Source organism: Phoxinus phoxinus (assembly GCF_949152265.1).
Source record: "Phoxinus phoxinus genome assembly, chromosome: 20".
Lineage (NCBI taxonomy): Eukaryota > Metazoa > Chordata > Actinopteri > Cypriniformes > Leuciscidae > Phoxinus > Phoxinus phoxinus.
Window position 1 is genome coordinate 19370260 of NC_136895.1, and position 23166 is coordinate 19393425.

Here is a 23166-nt window from a genome sequence, read left to right on the forward strand (position 1 = left end):
TGATGTTGAGGTGATAGGAGAGCATGGGTATGTGTCGATGCCGCCCATTGACGAGACGTTTGCAACTATCTCGTGTCCGGACAGGCGTCTACACTGAGAGCTCAAACCCTGCCAGTTGAATGGCAGAGCATACACGCCAGCGGGTCAGGCCGGTGCTACCCTGCACATCATGGTGGTGTTGCAGGTACACCAGGCCAATCTGCTGGGGGATCTCGTCCAGGGGGTGGGGCCCCTGAGGCGGTTACTGAGCTGCGCCACGGAGTGAACCTGGCCGACATCGGGGAGAAGAGAGAAAGTCTTTCTCCTCGATTCGCCCTCGCCCTCTGAGCTTTTTGGCACCTCCGTGTAGGCGGTGGCTGGAAAGTTCAGAGAGGCGAGGGCGCGCTCAGCTGTATTAGGACAAATACATACCGCTGAGATCCGTATCCACACCCAGACAGACGGGAGGGCCTGGCCCATCATGGTCCGGGGACCTTAGACAGGGCCAGAGAGCCAGTGTCGCCTCTCGTGCGCCTCCTCCGTGGAGGAGTAGATCGCTGTAGAGGTGCAACTCCCGCAAGAAGAGGGATCTGAGGGAGGTGATCCAGCACGATTGCACACAGCATTGGCATGGATCACCTCCCCCTGAGGGCGTGATTATATCTTAGCCCTCTCCTCTCTTCCCCGACTCCCCAGACACTTTCTACATCAGGCCTGAGGCTGGGCTCATGGTTAGAACAATGTTCTGTTGGCCTGCCTCTGCTTGGTTAGGAGAGTGCCTCTTTCAGGCATGTATAGGTGGTAGACCCCATGTTCATAAAGAACTGTCTGGTAAGTCTTCACTTCGCACGCCGCAGGTGAGCTGAGTGGTCTTCTTTAAGAGTAATTTGTGTGCAACTAACACTAAAATTTATCTCTCTACAGACCTCGTTCCCTGTATAGAGCTATGGGGTCATGTAAGGTACATTTTTGGATTATTAGGGCCCTGAAGTCCCCCTTTAGGTGGCTAGAACGACTATCTTAGCCCTCGGGCTGTTAGCCACCTCAGGGTAGAGTAGTTGGTCTCCCTCCCATAGGATTTTCATCTTGGAGTATAGACTGACGCTAGTGCTTCAGATAGATCTTATGTCCGGTCCATGGGACCGTCTGACTTCCTTCCTGAGTACATCGCCCCCTTGAGCTCTGTTTGGGTTTTCAGTGGGCTGAGCGATTCTGCAGCCAGGTGTATGAAATAATAACTATTTTTCTAGTAAGGCTGTGGCTCCTCCGAGCCCTCAGGTAGATCTATGCTTGCAGGCTGGCCCTCACCAGGGCCGCCTCTGTAGCTGGCCTAGGCTGTGCCAGGGATAGTGGAGGCGCTCTGCTTAAGCATTTCTGCCTCTGAGCCTTCACTGTGTGAATATAGGTTCCTAGCATCCCTGTATGACAGCCTCCTCCAATGGGAGTCGTTAGGCCAAGGCCCGCCCCCTTCTCTGCATTCTGGGGCGACAAGTGTAATGCAGCGTGGTGCAGAGGCATGGTTTATAAAGATCCTGGGTTAGGCCTCAAATAGGCCTCCCCGGTACAATGTGTCTTTATTGAGCAGGGTTAGGCCGCCTTTCGCCTCACGAAGAGGCTGGGTCTGTCTGCCCGACCCTGCCGTGCAGAACTAGCATACGGATATGGGCTGCCAGTATAGGCTTTACTCACCTCGCTGAGCTACTGCTCAAGCGTCGGGTTGTAGGTGGTTGGCTCACAAACAAGCCCCACTCCCCTAGGTTGGGCACAGATACTTTTTCTGTCACCCCTAGAGCCACTGGCGGGCCCGCACCCTGGTAAACCTCAGGGTGAGGTGGAGAGTATTCCCCTGTGATACAGGGCAGGTCTGAGTCCTTCACTTTCAGTTCTGTATTATCCTACCTCGCACCACTATGGCTCGGGTTGAGCGGAAAGTTCTAGCCTTCACTTCTTTTTTGGTCGAAGTACGCTCCCCTGAAGCCAGAGCATTGCCATGAGCTGACGCCCATGCTTACAGATGGTAGGCCCCTGGCTCTGGGGCCTCCATTGAGGCAGAGTGGCGTATGTTGTACTCCCCTTGCTCAAAGGGTGCTAGCGCTTTTGCTGAGTACACTGCTATGGGCAATGTGATTAGGTACCAGAATGCTGTAGGCGCTGTGTAAACAGCTTATCTGCCAACGAAGGCTGCGCCATTAGGTAGTAGGCCTCAGCAGGCCTCCTGTATGGGCAGCCCCCAAGTGGGCGCTGTAGGCCAGCTCACTTCAAAAAAGTGTTGCTGGCCTTGGTGGTTCGGGCAGTTGACTCACTGATGGGTAGTAGGCCCTAAACAGGCCTCCTCGGAAGTGAGTCCCAACATTGTGGGACTTACTTGTTGGTGTGGTATGATTCCCAACAGTGTACCTTTGGAGCAGATTGACTTGCTGTCAGCTAGTAGGCCCAACCAGGCCTCCCTGATAGGCGAGTCCCCAGTGGGCTGGCCTTAGCAGGCCGCCTTCGAACCGTCACCCAGATTCAGGGCTCATAGCTACCAGTTGTTTAAGATTACTTTCAGGTAGTAGGCCTCCTCAGGCCTCCCTGAAGGTGAATTCCCACTTACGGTGGCTATCAGGTAGTAGGCCTTACCAGGCCTCCCTGTAGGCAAGCCCAAAGGACAGGCAACTGGACAGCTAGCCTGACCTACTATCAGGTAGTAGGCCTCACCGGGCCTCCCTGAAGGGCATGTTCTCACGTAATGTGATTATCAGGTGGTAGGCTGCTAACCGGGCCTCCCTGAATGTGAGCTCCCAAGTATTGTGGCTGTCAGGTAGTAGGCCTCACCAGGCCTCCCTGAAGGTAGTTCCCACATACTGTGGTTATCAGGTTACAGGCCTCACCAGGCCTTCCTGGTCATGAGCTCCCACATGCTGGGGTTATCAGGTAGTAGGCCTCACCAGGCCTCCCTGAAGGTGAGTTCCCTCATACTGTGGTTATCAGGTTACAGGCCTCACCAGGCCTTCCTGGTTATGAGCTCCCACATACTGTGGTTATCAGGTTACAGGCCTCACCAGGCCTTCCTGGTTATGAGCTCCCACATACTGTGGTTATCAGGTTACAGGCCTCACTAGGCCTTCCTGGTCATGAGAGCTCCCACATACTGGAGTTATCAGGTTACAGGCCTCACCAGGCCTTCCTGGTTATGAGCTCCCACATACTGGGGTTATCAGGTTACAGGCCTCACCAGGCCTTCCTGGTTATGAGCTCCCACATACTGTGGTTATCAGGTTACAGGCCTCACCAGGCCTTCCTGGTTATGAGCTCCCACATACTGTGGTTATCAGGTAGTAGGCCTCCAGGCCTCCCTGTGAGTGGTTCCCCAACCATGCTGGGTTCTGGAAGCTAGTGGCCGCCTGCTATCAGTTCAGCTGGCCTTATTAGGCCGTTGCTAAAAGCGAGCTCGTGCCCTGGCTCAACTAAAGTGTTCATCCTCTGCTTCTGGTTCCCTCCGGGAACTTCTTACTCTGCCTACAGCCTGGTTCCTACCAGTCGGTCCATTGCTCCCCTCACTAAGGGTCTCTATGAGTGTTTGGACTCCTGAGTCTGGTCAGACGGTCGTAGGCCTCTCGTGAGGCCTCCCAGTTAGATCAGCCCCTAGGCCTTCACAGGCCTCCTCAGTGTTTCAAACACAAACACTGGGTAGATCCATGGATCGAGTAGAGAAACTCCCCTCTCTAGCAAGGGTTGTAAAGCACTATGCTGAGTCATACTCTCCGGGATATCCCGTCTCTGAGATCCGGGCTGAGGGTTCACTGCCAGCTTCGCAGTCCCTCGGGTTGGATGCCTTACCTAAGGCAAATATCCAGAGGCTCTGTCTCCAGACAGACAGGAATTTGGCCAGACTGAAGTGTCCGACGTAGTGACACCAGGTCAGGCCGTCCTGGTGGCATTTCGGGTGGTATATTCCCCCGAATAGTGACTGGCTGGGGTTCCCTCGGGTTCCCTAGCCACATTCCCTAGAAGGGACCCCTTCTAAATTGAAGTTGTGGTCCTAGGCCTTTGAGCAGGCCCAGGTAGGCCTTCGGATTACATATTTGGAGTTCCTCCTGTTAGGCTTATAGCTTGGGCTATGACCGTAGGGAATGCTGTCACTGACAGCCCAGTGTGACCTGAGGGTGAGTGGTTCTTGCATTTCATTTGAATTTGCTGGTTCTGACAGTTGTCACTGCCTCCTGGCATGCACTCCCCTCAGCATGGCGGAGTGGGTATTTCGTTCCCCAAAGCGTCGATGACGTATTGTCGAGTTCCCTTCGAAAGGGAACGTCTCAGGTTACAACTGTAACCTTTGTTCCCTGAGAACAGGGAACGAGACAATACGTCTCCCTGCCATGCCTCGGGGCCTGCCTACCAAACAGTCCCTTCAGACGAAGGATGATTTGTCATGTTTGCAAGGCGCCCTTATATACTTCCAGGTCGCACGTTAATCATTCACGTAATGATTCACGGGCTGTCGCCGGTCAATGTGATTGCCGTGATTTGATTGTGATTTCAGACACCTGTCACGCCTGAGGCGTTCCCCAAAGCGTCGATGACGTATTGTCTCGTTCCCTGTTCTCAGGGAACAAAGGTTACAGTTGTAACCTGAGACGTTTCCTATTGGCTTATTATGATAATTATAAAAAAATTATATTTATTGACTGTTGTAATTTTTGGGGTATTGCTCTTAGAAATTATTCGTTGCGGAACTAAAATGTAAAAGTACATTTTATTTATTTTATTTACAAAGTAAATAAATATTTTAAAAAATTATAGTTTTGCCAAATCGATTAATCGCGATTAATCGCATCAAACATAAAGGTTTGTAAATATATGTATATACACACACATATTATATATTTACAAACTAATTGCGATTAGTAGATTTTTCAGCACGAAAAATACATGTATTTATTCCTATATTTACAAAGAATTGTTTTTATTCAGACATTACAGAATAAAAATGTGAATACGAAAGCTGTTTCCTGGCTTTAATCGAAGTGTATTTCCTTCTAGACAGAGCCAACATTGTCACCACAGGCTGGGGGTGTTTCTGTGGTGTTTGGGGTTTTATTGGATTTTGTTTAGCGAGTGCTCTGTCACCTCCTTACTTAAAGAATCCAAACACGTTCTTTTTCCTCGAACGGTTCCCCGTGCGATAGTCCGACAGTCTGGAGCCGGCCCTGTTGTGGTTTGCTGTCTGAGACCACACAGGAAGGCGGATCAATGGATTGTCCACTATATAGTCCAGTGCCATTGGACTGTTGGTCTAAAAACAGACCCATATTCTGTTTCCGTGGAGACCTGCAGTCTTCGAAGTCCTGACATTTGACTTACTGTTTATTCCCCTGTCGCACCGTCTGCCTGCCCGCGGGCAAAACCTGTCAGAGAAGGAAAGGAACATATTTCTGCATGGGTTTGTGTTTAGATTTGGGGGTGAATTGTTTCTTTCTGTGTAAACACTGAAATATTTACAACACTTGTCCTTAAAGGAATAGTTCACCCAAAAAAATACTGTTGCACAACCGTACACTGATCTATTTTTGTCCTGTGGTTTCAGGGGAACGTGACCTTTACCTGCTCAGATCCTCAAATGGTCTCCGCCACCTTCCTGAGTTCCAGCAGCAGTTTTTTGTCACTTCCGTTGGACGCTTCCACGGAAAAACTGTCGGTGACCTTCCAGTTCCGAACGTGGAACCGGGAAGGGATGTTACTGTCCGCCTGGCTGAGGCGAGAGTCGGAGAGACTGCTTTTGCTTCTCGTTCATGGGCAGCTTAGGCTCACACACCACAGATCAGCACTTCAGAGCTCTGACATAGTCATCGGTGAGACGTCTACTTTTATTATTTATTCATTCAATCCCTCATTATTCTTCAAAATCTTTCAAAGTGTATTAAGTTCCTATTAGGCACTTCGCAACTACATGTTAATTTATTCTATTAACCCGAACCCTAAACATAACCCTAACCTAACAGTCTACTAAAGCCCCTTTCGCACTGGCTAGTTCTAGGAAATAACTAAATGTTCCCCTTGTGCCATTTTCTTGGTTGCATTCACACCGCCAGTAGGAAATCTGAAGCTACGCTCGTAGTTGGGACTTTTATTTTGAAGGTATGGTGGACATTTATTTTGCCGGCGCTGACAACGCCAGAGCCTGAGCACACAGTGCTCCCATTCTCCATCATCATTAGTTTACGATTACCCTGTCTAATACCTTATTAGATAGAACTGTTAAACAAAATAAAGTAGACAGTATATGAAAGTATTAGCATACGTCGTGTGGTTGATACCCAATGTCGCTAGCTGAGCAGAAATACATAATGACGTTTCCCTTGGTCCCCTCAAAGTTGCGTTGGGTTTTCTCCTTAGCGTAAAGGTTGAGGGGTCCATCTATCACTTTTTTCCATGTTCGTATATAGGCTATAATCTGCTTTTTTCAAAGATTTAGTTCCCCCAAAAGGCATTCCTAGAACTAAAATCGTTGAAATCGTGGTGCGAACACGCCAAAAAGATGGCACTTCCGCCATTAGTCCTAGGAACTATAATGAAAAGGTTCCTCCGGTGCGAAAGCTCCTTAATACTCTAGTGAGAGTTGATTTGACATGTAGTTGCAAAGTTACTTTCAGTAAGTAGAATGCCTAAAGTGAACCATCAAAACAAAATGTAACCTAAAATTCCCACTATAAAGAGACAGTTGCATATCTGTTGTTTGTAAAGTCCGTTGTTTGTTTTTTCCATTAATTTCTCCCATAGAGATTTCAAATAAGTTAAAGTGTTTTAGCCATGAACCAAACCTAACAGCTACAAGATGAATCATAACATTACAAACTTTGACAAGACCTGTACAAAAGTACAAGACCTGTGTACTTATGGCTTTTGTTATACAAAGAACTAAAATCCCATGAAGCATTGCGAGCAGCATAATCAAATTAAATAGAGAAATATAAAACTACTCGGATGAAAATTATGCATAAATATTGAACTACTCGATTAGGTCATTTGCAGTGCTTCATGGGAGTGGGCGAAGCTAATGAGATCTTTTGCTTGTTTTAACTCTCTGATTAATGTAATTTTAGTTTTTCACCACAAATTCCGCTGTTGTTTTGAAAATTGTTAAATTATTTTGAAACTGTTGAACTGTCGGCCCACGTTATTTTGACTTAGAGTCAAATACCATCGATAGACAACCCCGTAGCTTAAAGTAAAGTTTTCTTGAAAGGCTTATAGGTAATCGTTAAAAAATGGAACCCTGTTGCACACTATTATGTGAAGTGGAAATTAGACCAATGAGAATTCAGTAGACAGGGCTAACTAAATAAACACAACACTACACAAAGTTAAACTCTGCTCGATTTTCTGCTCAACATTCTTTGGCAGGCATGCATGTATGAGAAAAATAAGCTTAATGGGGTGGTTCAGGATTTTGGACATCAAACCTCATTTTCAAGTTAGCCTGGTTGTTATTCATCAGTGGAGACAGTTTTCAAAAAATTGCATCCAGTCCTCCCAGTTGCATAGTTCGCCGATGCTAGGCTAGCGTGAGTCAACGGTATGTGCTAGCCTGCCATTAAAAACAGTTTTACCCACTCCACAGTACACCAAAAGCAAATAAATGATAACGCCAGACTGTCGATGTAAATGTCTATTGAGAGAATAATGTTAGAAATCAAAGTACCGGTACTCTTACATCTCAATGATCGCATTACATTTACAGGAACTAGTTTCTCAGCAGCGGCGGAATTTTACTTTGCTCCGGTTAGTAACGTTAGTACTGCGCCGAAAAGTAAACACAGAACAGAAGCGCGCACTACAGACGGGACGTCTAGCTAGCTAGTATGTTCAAACATTCGATTGTAAACTAAGGAATTGGCAACATGGTGATTCGTTGTGCATTTCGAAATTGTAAAAATAAACCAAATAGATGGTCATGCAAAAAGTTTCCACAAATTTCCATTGAGAGATCCAGAAAGGAACCAACTGTGGCTTCTTTCTGCTGGCTTGGACAACGAGACATCGGCAGAGACTATTAAAGTTGCGAATTTGTAGACCAGACGACTTTGAAAAACCCCATAATCGAAACGTTCATAAGTCACTGACAAGGAATGCAGTTCCAGCCGTCTTTCCATATGCACCAACAGATGAACAGGTAATAACTTTTGTTAGGCTACTATAGCTATCTATGAAGCTAGTCCCTTTCATAACTGATAGAATGACAATGACAACGTTAGTGGAGATAACGTTACAGTTCAAGTTTATGCCCTTTTAGCATCCATCTCGATTAGTTATTCGTCTGTGTATTCCGGCTCATTGACGGTTCGTTGAATAAAACACATTCCTCGTCTCCAAAGTCTGAAAAATTAGCATGGCTTTCAAACGTGGCCATGTTCCTATGTTGATTTCTTAGTGAAATATACTCTGCTTCTGTAGTGATGAGTGTCAGCGGCAGGTAAATACACTTGCGTCATGTGGAGACTCTCTCGGTTGCCTAGGTAACTTAATATCACTCCGCCGCTGCTGTAGACTGTGCTAATAAATACAGGGAACAAAGTGTAACTATTGCAATGCAATGAAAGGGTAGTTTGATTTCTAACATTATTCTCTAAACAGACATTTACATCGTTTAGCAACAACAATATTGTTAAACAACAACAATAATAACATTGAACAACAACAATAATATTGATAATATTAATAAAAGTAATTATTTGTATTATTATTATTAGTAATATTATGTTGTCTCAAATATTCCAACTCTCAGTGGTTGTTTTGACGCTTCAAACGCGCATTTAGTATAATTACAATTAACTCAAATTAAGAACAACAGATGTGAAAGGGAAGTCCCTCCGAGGGATTATTATACAAGGTTGTGCGCTTGTCTTCGCATGTGCGTCTCCAAAATACAACAACATGAACAAAATCCAATCCCGCGTGCACACGTTCCCCCTAAAAGCATTTAGTGTGAATTCAAACAGGGTTTTTTAGTTGTAAAACACTCTTTGGCAGGCACACCTGTATGTCGACTGAATTTTGGATGCAGCTGCCTGGCAAGCTGCCATCGCAGACGGCAAACTGAATCTCTGCACGTCCCTCTCAAGGGGAATAGTGGATTCTCTGCTGGGCTGACATATGCAGATTAACTCGTTGAGCTCCAGCGCGCAAAACCCCAGATCTGTCAATCATTCGCCCTGATTAATGCACGGCGTTCGAGGCGTAACATCGCTCTGTGTCTTCCTCTGCCAGGTCAGGCTCTGAGTGACGGGCAGTGGCACACGGTGTCCATTAGCGTGGGAGGTTTCCAAGTTTCCCTCTCGGTGGACGACGAGCCACCGTCCACCATGCAGCTGAAGGAGATCGCACAGCCTGGGAAGAGCGTGCTAATTGGCGGTAGAGTGCTAGTGTCGTTTTTCAATTAAAAGCATTGGCTAATCATAATGTAATGCAACCAATCAATATGCAAATGGAATGTGTGGGTTGTAATCACAATATCCACTTCTTTGGTACTTTATCAACCATGTTATATCTTGGATTATCAAGAGATTTACCTCTTTTTTAGCAGATGGTATCAGGCTGCGTTCTGAGCTAACAATTCTATAGTACTATTAAAAACGTTCACTTATTGTGACTGATACCACACTTATTATGACTGAAAGAGCTTTATATAGCCAAAATATAGTCACTCAGGAGATAAACAAACACAATATATTGCCAAAATATAGTCAGTGAGCTTTTAACTTTAACTGCAATAGATACGTTTTTCATTTATGTAATTATTGATATCTATTATGTCTTTTTAACAGGTTGCCCATCAGTGTTAACCAATCAGGGTTGTCGGAATCCGACCCTGGCCTATCAAGGCTGCATGCGCTCTGTTATCATTAACAACCAGCCAATCAACTTCTACCTGGTGCAGCAAGGCCTTCTGGGAAACTACAGCAAGCTCCAGTTTGACATCTGTGGCATTCGTGACAGGTATAGATCCATTAGTCATTCCGTTTGATATGCTAACGACGAGTGGCTTTTTACATTAATTATTGCGATTCACTCATTATGAGATACTGAGTGACACAAACAAGCACAGTTTCAAAACAACTTAGCGCAGTGTTAAAATCCATGCCAGTGATTTGCAAGCTAATTGGCATTCACCTTTTTGCCTTAAACTTCAGATGTGCGATAATGCTTCACACCTCGCCCAAGAGAACTGATGGTTAATGCGATGTTTATGTGAATAACAAACCAACCTCAAACAGGTTAAGTTTAACACTAGTGTAATCTCTGTTGCGCGCAAAAGCTGTGGGTAAAATTTAAATCTGAAGCGTCAAACACGGATTCAAGCCTAACACATTTGTTAGGCGTTTCAAGAGTGCAATAAATTAGATGTAATTAGCAAGCTGGGAGGCCTGAGATCACAGTTAAAAAGGAAAACTGCTTTAAAATGTATTATTTGAGTATGTGTTTGGGCAATGAACTGCTGTTCTGTATGTATGTGTTGTTCGTGTGAAAATGACACCATGGTACTCAACACTGTTGTTTACACTATGAATGATATAATGACAGAATTAATTGAAAAGAGGGAATGAGCAGATGTGACAATTCCTCCTTTATCCCTTATCCCTTAGCATCCTTGTTTTCCGTGGTCTGTTTTCCATTGGCTACTTTATGGCACACATGCACACACAAGCGAGAGATAAACAGGGAGGAATAAAAATGAGGCAGAATGACAGAGAAATGGAGAGAATGCTAGGCAGGTGAGGATAAGAGTGTTTGGGTGGGGGTGAGAGAAAGCTAAGATAAGAGCATTAGACAAAAAAAGAAAGAAAGAGAAAAAAGAGAATGAATGAAAGACTGGTGTACTGAATGATGAAGGAATGAAAGCAAGGAAAATAACGGATAAATTGATGAAGAAAGGATGGAGGAAAGACTGAAAGAAATAACGAAGGAAAGACTAGTGTACTGGAGAATGGAGGGATGAAAGAAAGGAAGGATGAAATAAATATGACAATAATATATAAATTGATGAAGGAAAGAAAGAATGAAAGAAAGAAAGAAAGAAAGACTTCTGAAGGATGGTTGGATGAAATAAATAAAAAACAATGGTTAAATTGATGAAGGAAGAATGAAAGAAACAAAAATTAAAGAAATACGAAAGTAACGGATACATTTATGAAGGAAGGAAAGAAAGAATGAAAGAACAAAAGAAAGACTAGTGTACTGAATGATGGATGGATGAAAGAAAGGAAAGGTGAAAAATAAGAAACGGATCAATTGAAGGAAGGACGAAAGAAAGAATTAAAGAGAATGAAAGAAAAAAGAACAAAAGAAAGAATAATGTACTGAAGGATAGAGGAATGAAAGAATGGAAGGATGAAAAATAAGAAAATTACAGATAAATTGATAAAGTAAGGAAAGAAAGAATTAAAGAAGGAATGAAAGAAAGAAAGAAAGAAAGAAAGAATAGTGTACTGAATGATGGAGGGATAAAAGAAAGGAGGGATGACAGAAATAAGAAAATAATGGATAAATTGATGAAGGAAGGATGAAGGTATGGGAAAAAAAGAAAAAGCATGAGACTAATGTACTGAAGGATGGAGGGATGAAATAGAGGGTGAAAGGGTTAAAAAAATAGGACGGAAGGATGAATGAAAGACAGATGGATGGATGGATGGAACAGAGAAGGAAAGGCTAAGAAAATGAGTTAAGTTAGATTAGGGCAAGAGCATTAGATGCAATGAAAGTCAAAAAAGAAAGCTATCTAGCTAGCCAGGTTAGGGAAAGAGCATTAGACAAAGAGAATGATAGTCAGGGGGAAAAAGAGAGAGAGCGCCAGGTTTAGGAAAGAGCATTACTGAAAGGGAACGCTAGCCAGGGAAAAGGAGGGAGGATGAGATCGTAAATTCTCTCCTGTCAATCTCGTCTCTGCAGGTCTTTCTGGCAACGCATGCCACATTCTTCACCGAGCAAATGCTCAGACCTGGCACCTGGGCAAATGACTGTTGGCAGGGCCGGCATGGGGATGAATTGTGATTTCAGCTCTGCCAACATGCTGTGAACGTTCCAGGGGAAAAAGGCAGTTCCAGGCATGCATCCACGACACACTCAGTCTGATGTGCCCTTGTCAAACACAATTTGAAATACTCTTTTGACCAACCATCACCTCAGAACAAAAGCAGGCCAAAATTATGTTGTGACAAGTTTAATTGTTCACAAGAAACCGCCTTGGCCTTCATGGTAGCAGATGTTGAACTAAAACATGTGAAACGTTTAATGTTAAGGTGTCTTCCCTTTGAGAAGTTGTCCTCAATCTTCGGGGACCTCAATTTAAGACTAAATTCTGTCTTTTAAATTGTGATGATATACACTTTCTTGTTCTATTTGACAGATACGTTAATGTGGACTGTTCAGAATTTAGACAGGTCTAGCAAGATAATCTTAGTTGTTCTATCTACTGACAACTTTTTTGACCCTTCAGTTCAGAGTGCAATACCCAAGAATGATTCTGATGGGTTGGTGAGAAGCATCCAAAGTAGGTGCGCGTCAGAATGATGGTTAGTTCTGATGCATTGGTGAGAAACAACCAAAGTAGGGGCACATCAGAATGATGGTTCATTTTGTTGAGCTGGTTAACAGCAACCATAGTAGGGGCACGAATGATGGTTAGTTCTGATGGGCTGATGATTAGCAATGAGAATAGGAGCAAGTCAGAATTATGGTCCGTTCCGATAAGTAGGTAAGCGGCATCAAGAGTAGGGGCACGTTGTAGTGATGGATATTGCCAAAGGGTACATTAAGGTGTTAGTTAAATCTGATGGGTAGATAAACAGCACCCAGAATATAATAATTGTCATTTCTGGTTGGTTGGTCAAGAAACAGAATTCAGATCAGAGGCATTGACAGCAGGGTTAAGCTTTTAAGGTTAACTCAAAAAGGTGCGGGATCCTGACAGGCAGAAAATAGGCAGTTCTGATTGAACATAAGTCATTTGAGGAGTTGCCTCGCTACGCTCGATAAACTGCGTTAGAAAACTCTCATGGGTAGGCGAGCAGCATCCCGAAGAGGGGCATTTTGTAGTGATGGTTATTTCTTATGTGTTGGAGAGCGTCCAGAGTAGGGGCATGTCAGGGTGGTAGTTAATTTTGATTGGTATGTGCGAGCAGCATCCAGAATAGGTACATGTCAGATTGATTGTGATTTCTGATCGATCAGTCAACAGCATCCAGTGTAGGGGGGCATGTAATCTGAGCCATTCTAGCAGGACAAGCTTTCAAGGTTAACTCAAAAAGGTGTAATACGGCAGAAGATAGTTCTGTTTGAATGAAAGTCAATGGAAAAAAAATAATTCTCAATACACTGAATAAACTGTTTTAGTATTGTAACAGCTCATCACGTTGTAAATTGACTGCCTGGCAGCATCTTCAAAACATTTGCATATTTGGTGTCATTTCGGTGAAAGTTAAGCCGCGTTTCCACCGAAATTACCCGGAACAATTTGTCCCAGGAACTTTTTCAGGAACTTTTTTTGCCCCAGACCGGTTGCTTTCTGCGTTTACACCGCGGTCTAAAGTACCGGGAAGATTATAAACTGCGCGTGACTGCTCCTTCCAGTCTGCGACGCACAGTAATCAGTTTTGAGCGCCACATTTATAATAAGTATGGAGGAGATTCAAACTGTGCTGTAGTTGTGTCTGTGATGTATTGCGGACATTGAATGTGAGATGGCTGGGATGAACGCGCAGAAAATTTCCTGTTACACAAATACGCTTAATAAAGCCTGAACCTCGTCGTCGGTCCAGCTGGTTTATTTTTTATTTTTTTATTCCATATTTACAGACAGACAACTCTTAATGCATGAAGCCACGAACCGCAATAGATTTTTAAAAATGCCGGTTAAATTAGAATGCTGCGTGGAGTCCTCCAGTCAAAATGCGGCGTGAACACAACCAATCAGCATCTTCAGCGCACAAGTCCCGCCCCCGAAAGTTTCTGAACTTTGAAAAAGTACTACCTCGCGAGCAGGGACTTTCGGAGGGGGAAATATTTACCCGGAACTTCATTTAGACCCCGGTTCCTGCGGTGTAAACACACCGAGTACCACCCCAAAGTTCCTAGTTCCTGGGGAAAGTTCCCGCGGTGGAAACGCGGCTTTATATGTACTACGGAAAAATGGTTCTATAAGAGAAGTCGTGGGTATATTGCAACAGGTAAAAATATTGTCATTTTGCGACAAGTAGGGTTCCTGTAGCCCAAGACTGGTTGCCCACTAAATCTAAGCCCACCCGTCATCCGGGACAAATTTGCCCACTGGCCTCTGTCCACCATCATGGCCTCCTAATCGACCCCAAATACACTGATTGGCTTCATCACTCTGTCTCCTCTCCACCAATAAGCTGGTGTGTAGTGGGTGTTCTGGCGCACTATGGCGGCCATCGCATCATCCAGGGTGGATGATGCACATTGTTGGTGGTTGAGGAGATTCCCCTCTTCCATGTAAAGACCTTTGAGTGTTGAGAAATGCATTATATAAAGGTAACGAATACTTATTATTAATAGTCCCACAGATTTCTACAGTGTCCACAAATAGTAACTGACTGTTGTAAAGGTGCGGTCACATTAGCTAAATTTTGTCGAGCTGTATGAAGCAAGCTCATAAAGAAGTCACTTTCATACCAAGCAGCTTTCTGTTGGTCATCACTGCAAATTTGTGTGAACAACTTGGACATGATCAAAATCTGCGTGGGGAAATCTATCACCATCACTCTAAATTCCAGATTGCTTGGATTCCTACTTAAATATCTGGATTTTTCCCATGAAAATGCGCTGAACAACATTATGTGGCCGCACCTTAAAACTGATGGTCCCGTGCGCAAATGATCCACATTGACCCTATGCTATACTATGCTTTTTCCAGTGATACAGGTTGCCATCTCCTCTTATGTCCAAGTGATGGATATAACTAATTCTTAAGTATTGGGTATCAGCACCAAAGTAAAATTGTCATAGTTTGGTTACCCTAGATTGGTCGGTAAGCAGCAGCCAAAGTAGGGTAACGTCCTCTTGCAACGATCCTGAACGCTGTTGAATTATGACTGTCTAGCCAAGCCAAGGACAAACACATAAAGAATCATTTGAGGGACAAATGAGACATTGAGATGCAACATCATTTAGAGCCACATGAAGCTTGTTGAGTACCAAGGCTGTAGAAGATGTGCCTGTTTTCGCTTCAGTAAAGCTTATCAGCCAGAGTAAATGAAGATAAGTGAGGGCAGTTGTGGGTTCTGGCTGTCCTCTAGAATAAGTTAGAAAGTGTTGAAAAGGTATGCTTCTCTCTGATGGCCTTTGATCACCATCCTAAATCATTTGTGTATACCTATCCTAGCTGTACTTCAGACACTTCTCCACGTCTCTTGCTGTATTCCTTTCTCGTTCTGTATAAAGCCATCTTCTGGTTTTTTTTTGGTTTTTTTTCATAATTTCCGTTGTCTCTTTATCACTCTGTCTAACCTATGGCTAGGCCTGAAGTCCTTGTCCTTGCCAGCTGACTTCAGTTTGATACGTTAAGGTAGATCAATAGAGATTTGGACAGCGGCCACTGGGCCAAGACATCTAAGCTTCTGCCAACAACCAACCTCCCTGAATAGCACCAGGGAGAGGGAACTGGTTTGTGGGCGAAAATATATAGCTATCCTTGGTGGTGATGCTACCCACATTGCCCTGTTCTTCATGAAGTGCAGAGCAGAAATAAGCGAATAAAATGAGAATGGGAGAGTGAGGGTAATCTTTATTCACACTCGCTATGGTTGAATGAAGATTCGCACCACAGCACTTCAGATATCTTTCGGTTGCTGTCCATGGCCCTTTAGATTTCGCTCCTTTTAACCTTTCTGTACGAAGCTTTTTTTTTTTTTCTCAAAAAGACTGACCTTTTTACTCTTGTGCTGAACGTTGCAGAAAGACACAATTAAGATGTATTCAAATGTATTTCAGGGTTTAACAGTCAGGTTTCATCCTGCATTGTTCGTCAGTTAGCGCTGAGATCAGCCGGCACCGATGTAGATCGACCTCTGTTGTGTTTCAGAGACGTTCGCAATCTTGCAGCCAGTGCGGCGAGACGGTTGTTATTCCTTTACTCCCTCCCTCATGACACTTAATGTGCACGGTTCATTTGGTTTATTTTAAATGTTTTAATGTCTTTTTTAGTGGTATGCCTCTGTTGTCTCTGAAACAAGATGTTTCATTTTTTTGGGCTACTGTTGTAGGTAATACAGCGTTCCTGTCAATTAGTTAATTTAATTTAATGGAGGTTAACTTAATTGAATTAAGTTGCAGCAAAGACATAAAATAATGATAGAGTTGGAAAGACGTCAAGATTCCCTTGAGGGTCACATTTATATTCCACTTCCCGGACTGGTATGGAACGCCCACTTTTTAAAAAGGCAATAGATAAAAATAAAAATACACTATTCCAACATATTTTGGAGTTCAACTTCAGTCTGGTTTCATCCTTCATTGTTCATCCGTTAGTGCTGAGATCAGCTCACGCTGGTTTAGAATCGACCTCTGCTGAGTTTCAGACACGGCCGCAATCCTGCGGCCTATGAGGCGAGACGGTTGTCATTTCTCTCCTCCCTTTCCTCATCACACGCTACATGGATATGAGTTATTTCAGCCACAATGGAGGCTGACAGCTGTGTTTTCTTCTTCTTCTCCTCATTATCCTGATCTTTTGTTCTCTCTCTGTACTCTAAATTAATCAAAGTAGCAATCAAGCATCGTTAGATTCTTTAAAGTTCTTTTTCCTCACCTCTGCAGGTATTAATATTTTGTACAGCATTTGATTAGAGTATTCAATTATTCAATTTTCTTTTAGTGACAGAAACTGTTAGAACATTAACACAGCTTTCAGATTCAATAGTCTTTATTGTTTCTCTGGCAAAGCAGTGCTTCAGAAGAGATCGTAATTTTAGCGCTAAATATATACCCTGGTGGTTTTGTTGAATTATATTTTAACAAGGGAGTTCAGTCATGTTACCGTTTTAATTAGCATTTTTACATCCAGGTATTTAGCATATGATTTGCATTAAATCGCTTGTGTGTTATTGTCTTTTGGAAATTCAATTTCAGCAAAATTTCCTTTCTGAAGTTATTAGTTTGTCATTAGTGCACCATTAAGTGACTTTTATGAATAATGCATCATGTTTAGGTCGTTTTTCTTCTTTTACCTGCTGACGAGAACGGGATCAAACAATAAATACCCTTTATCTCATATGCAATTAAAACACAGGATGTTGCATGCACGATAAAAACTTGTTGATCATTTCAAGAGTCGCTTAAAGTCGATATATTGCTTGTACCTATTTGACAATAAGACTCATCCCAACAGAGACAGCAAGAGCGAGTTTGGTTCTTGGCTTCAGATTTAACTTCATCACATTCACAATCTTTCATCACTTGTCCACAGCCTCATCCTTGAGTGCGCGTTCAGTCTGTCGCAAAATTGATGCATCCTTCGTGAGCTTTCAGCCTCGCTCATCTATTTCCTAAATAGTCACTTGTGGTTATTGATTGATGCCACGTCCTTAAATCCCTCCGAGTACAAAATTCATTACCGCTTGGTATTGTACCGTATGTCGCAGTGTGTCATTTGGGTGATTTGTATAATTTGATTATGTTTTGTTTTTTCACCGTGCCGTACAGTAAGTACTGTTAAAGTTTGATCAGAAATCGTATTTGTCTTGCAGATGTCTTCCTAACTATTGCGAGCACGATGGGGAATGCTCTCAGTCCTGGAACACATTCTTCTGTGACTGCTCGGGAACTGGGTACACGGGAGCCACCTGTCATAACTGTGAGTCGACAAGAACGATAACGATTAAAACAAACAAAAACAGCTAGTTCATTGAACTCTTTGTTTGTTTTTGAGAAAGTAGCTACAAACTCGTTCAACTCTCTCAGGTTTTGGGATTGATTGAAGTTTGATTGAAGTCTTTTTTTTCTGTTCTTTTGAATTTAGTAATACTGCTTACAAACGCAAAGCAAACAAACATGTATCTCTACAATGCTGAATGAACAATTTTTCTTCATTGATGAAGCTCAAAATGAACTGACTTGATGTTTTTGTTGCTGTTTTCTGGTCAGCCATCTTTGAACCCTCCTGCGAGGCCCACCGGCTCACAGGAAGTGCCTCAGGCTTTTTCTCAATCGATCCTGATGGAAGCGGACCGCTTAAATCCACAGTCGTCTACTGCAACATAACCGGTGAGACCTTGGTGGGATAAAAACATGTGTTAACATGAATACTGCAAGTGTGGGATAAAAATAGAGATGCATACATAGTGTACTGTATATGCAATGTTTTATGTTGTATATGTTAGAAAAAAAACACATTTACAGCTAAGTTCTGGCTTGGCATTCTGTGTCTAAGACCATTTCGTATTTTCTAGAACTTTTTGTTTTGTTTTAAACACTGAATATTTAGTGACACTTTACAATAAGGTTCAATTCGCTAACATTAATGTATTTATTAGTTTATGTACTGCACTTTAGGTATTATGAACCAACAATGACCACTAATTGTACAATATTTGTTAATCTACAGTAAGTGCTATTATTTACTGTTAAATTAATGTTTGTTTACAATTCATTAATGTTAATGTTCATAATTGTTAATGTACACTGCTGGGGTCGGATAAATGTTTTAATGTTTTTGAAAGAAGTCTCTTATGCTCACCAAGACTGAGTTTATTTGATCAAAAATGCAGTAAAAACTGTAATATTGTGAAATATTATTACTATTTAAAGTAACTCTGAAAATATAAAAATGTAATTTATTCCTGTGATGTAAAGCTACATTTTCAGCATTATTACTCCAGTCATGAGTGTCACATGATCCTTAAGAAATCATTCTAATATGCTGATTTTGGAGAAACATTTATTATTATTATCAATGTAGAAAACAATTTTGCTGCTTGATATTTTTGTGTAAAATAACATTATAAATGTAAATTCACATAATGTAACATTTTACAACATAATAAATGTATAAATAAACCGATACATTTCTTACTTTTTAATCTGACTAACCCCACACTTTTAAAGAGATATATATATATATATATATATATATATATATATATATATATATATATATATATATATATATATATAAAACACTATAATATAACTTGAAATGTTAAAAATATATTAGCTTATGTCGAAATTAATATTTAAAGAATTTCTTGATTAAGTTAATTAAGTTAAAAGATTGTTGATTGCATTAACTAAAGTTAACACATAGAACCTTATTGTAAAGTTTTACCAAATACCAAAACTATAATTGACCAATACTGAACAAAGTTAACATTAATGTAGGCTACATAAATAACAACACATATCTCTCAAGGGTGAATTTAATCTTCAGCCGCCATGTCCCAGTCAAAAAGCTTCCATAAAAGTGTTTGCCGACATCATTTTTTCAGATAATCGTGGGGTTGTGTTCAGAGTTTTTGAAGGTACAGAGATGTCGAACTGTTGAAGGCAGTTTTCGGCTAGGGGAAATCTGTCTGAATCCACACGAAGGCGGAGTCATTAATCAGAGCTTGAACTTGTCCAATCGCTGATGGATGCTGCATTGTTTGCCAGGGCTGTCTGTGTCCCAGGGTGCCGAACCACGGGTCTGTCCGGGGGAAACCGTGTATCGGTCCGTTTTGCTGGACCGTTATACAAGCTGCTTGTTCTGTGAAATATTACTCATCTCCTGCAGAATTGTGATAAAGCATTGCTCTCCTCCACACATGCGCTGGCTCGGGATCCACTAGAATAAAGTGCCATTGACTTTGGCCAACCTCAATTAGAAATGCCGCATGAAATGTAAATGACTGTACGCTTGGCACATGCAGACTTAAGTGCCTGCTGGCTGGGTAAACACAACCCCCACCCCGCTGAGGTGTTTGCTGGATAAATGAAAGCTGACGTCAGGGGTGTAGCGAAGATTGGCCTTAACTCTGGGCTGGAAGAGACTTGCTACGCGGCTTTATTTTGAAAGCTAATTGAAGCCGTGCTCTTTCTTTTTACGGTTTGTGTACGCTATTATCTAGATTACAGCTCGCTCTTGTGACTTAATGAATCGAGGAGGTATAACGTGCTGCGGGTTCAGTTTAGTAAAGGATTGAATTTGACAGTAAAGATAAAACGGACTATGTTGGGAATTGAATGGCGCTACTTACTACATACTGCAGTATATGCTGACTAAAAATAGTACTTTCTGTTAGTGATGACTTGAATTGATGATTCGAACCACTTTTCATGTCTAAAGGTCTTGTGTGTATCCATCTGTGTTTTCCAGATGATAAGGTTTGGACGGTGGTGAATCACAACAGCACTGATATAGTGAGAGTTCAAGGGTCGTCCCTTCAAAAGCCCCACGTGATGAAGTTCAACTACAGCGCGTCTCTGGAACAGCTGCGGACTCTTGTGGGCAGGTCTGAACAGTGCCAACAGGAAGTTGTTTATCTCTGCAGGAAGTCCCGCCTCTTCAACACATGGGGTGAGTATTGAACAACTTCTGCTGTTTGTGTGCTTCAACTTAAGGTTTTCCATCTAATATTTTTATAGCGCTGGGGCAGCGATTAATCGCAATTAATCGCATCCAAAATAAAAAAAGTTTGTGTTTACATAATATATGATTGTGTACTCTATAATTATTTTGTATATATAAAAAAACAGACATGCATGTATGTATTTAAGAAAAATGTGTTATATATATATATATATATATATATATATATATATATATATATAAAATATACCGTATATACATGCAAATATTTATTAAATATGTACATTCATATGTGTGTTTATATATTGAAAATAATTGTAGTCAGTACACACTCATATATTATGTATACACAAACTTTTATTTTGGATGCGATTAATCGTTGCCCAGCACTAATATTACAGCATTTCAGCTTTGTTTCAGTTAACAAACATGTTTTAAATATTTTTTATTTTAGTTAACAAGAATAACCCTGATCATATATAACTGATCATTGCTTAAAGGTTGGGTAGGCAATTTTCTGAGCTAATAGCAATAGCGAGTTAGCTTTGAAAACATAAGATCCCACCCTCCCTTCAGAGCGTCTACAAAGCCACTCAACCTCCAAAACACATGAACGCAGCACACCAGAGTTTGCAAAGAGTCACAAGACGAGAGACGGCGTTAAACTACCTCATATCTCAAAGCATTATTCAAAACATTACAATAACAATGAACGTAAACAACATAAAAAGCACTGACCTGTACCACCTGACTGCTGCAGATTAATTTTGGTGTTGATGGTGTTGCCATTGAAATGCATAAATTCGAGTCATGAACCGCTCCAAGTATAACGTCACGGGTTGCCATTCTGTTCTAAATCACAGTAGTTATGGTGTGAACGCAGCATAAACTCGTTGTTTTGGTTTAGGAGAAACTGTAAAAGGTGGCTGCTGTTTCGTTTGCGGTGCTCAGTGACTGTCGTCTGTCTAATTCTGAATAGCATGAAACATGGTGATGACGTGTGATGTCTGCGCGAGCAGGCGCGTGGAGATATGGAAATACATACGTTGACAGCCAGGTAGAACATCGTATGATTGGGCATAGATTTTATGGACCTAAGCCTTCCACAGACGATATATATATAAAGTATATAAATATATATATAAATATAAATACTATATATATATATATATAAATACATTTAGATACACTTAACTTAAGTTATTGCTATCAGGATGTGAAGAGACTTTCAAGCAGCATAACAACATAACAACTTCTGGAACAAATCGCCTACTCTGCCTTTAATGTCAAGCAGTCACTCATCAGTGTTCACTATCCTATCAGTTCATCTTTTCCAAGTCCTTTTTTCTTTGATTAAACGTCTCAGCTCATTGGATGATTTACCCGAAGTGGAGTTTGTTCAGATCTATAATCTGACTTGACCCCAATCTAATTTTCAATATTAATTGATGGGAAATGGCGACATTTATAAACTAGCCGGTCCTTGAAATTGTTCATCAGTTTGTGCCGGGCACAGGGATATTTGCATAATGAGATCTGAAGTTGGGTCCCCGTTCTTGCGCTCTGGTGCCTGTAGAGCAAAGTCACAAGGATTGGCCTGATTTTCCCTGGGGGATATTGGGTATAAAGACTAAATGTGTGGAATAATGGTCGCTGGATCTGGTGGGAATATCTCCATTGACTAGTCTTTTTTCACATATGTTAACTTGAGAGGAACAGTGTGTCAAGCTCTTACCTGCGTGTAATTGTCAGCAAAAACGTTTTTGACATTTGTCAAATTAATGTGTAAACAAAACAATTTTTGTTTGTTTGTTTATTTAGTCATTTACTAGGTAACACTTTACAATAAGGTTCCATTACAGTTAACATTAGTTAATGGAGTAACTAACATTAACAAACAATGTACAATTAATTTATTACAGAATGTATTATTATCTGTTAACCGTTCATTGTTTCATGTTAGCTGAGGTTCGTTAACTAACAAAACCTTATTGTAAAGGCTTACCATTTATTTTTTTAAATAAAGCATACAAATTATATATGGATAATTATTATTATTGGCATTTGTCAAATTCATATATAAACCTCTCTTTAAATGTATATAGCATTAGCATAAACTATATGCCTTGTTATTATTATTTATTTATTTATTTTTGATTGGCATTTGTCAAATTCATGTATGAAACTAAAATATGTATTTATTTAATGTTTAAATAGAAATAATAGCATAAGCATAAACATTATATACAGTATATAGTATTATTATTGCCATTTGTCATTCATGTATAAACCTCTTTTTAAAATAACATTTGTGTTTATGTATTTATTTCATATTTTTGAAGTGACTATATTTGACAAATGCAAAAAAAACAAAAATAATAAAAAAATTGTGATTTTTTACTATATTTGATAAATGCAACGTTATAGTGACTTTCTGTTAAAACTACTAATTATATATATATATAATATTTGTAAAATATTTTTATATTAAACATATATTTATACTGTACATTGTCACATTTCCACTCCTGATTTCACTTGAAACATGTACAGTAAGGGTGCGTAAATAAATAATGAAACATTTTGGGGTAAACTAATCCTTAAAATAATAACAGCATGCACAACGGTATACA

The 23166-nt window shown here is 41.3% G+C and overlaps 1 protein-coding gene across 1 annotated transcript in view; it reads left to right on the forward strand.

Moving 5' to 3' along the window:
• cntnap5b (contactin associated protein family member 5b) overlaps positions 1–23166 on the forward strand; it is a 67020-nt gene that overhangs the window by 32650 nt on the left and 11204 nt on the right. The window contains exons 8-13 of the mRNA XM_079593979.1: positions 5546–5810; positions 9226–9369; positions 9783–9954; positions 17718–17824; positions 18115–18234; positions 20321–20521. Of these exons, the coding sequence (XP_079450105.1) occupies positions 5546–5810; positions 9226–9369; positions 9783–9954; positions 17718–17824; positions 18115–18234; positions 20321–20521 (1009 nt within the window). The remainder of the gene's footprint in view (positions 1–5545; positions 5811–9225; positions 9370–9782; positions 9955–17717; positions 17825–18114; positions 18235–20320; positions 20522–23166) is intronic.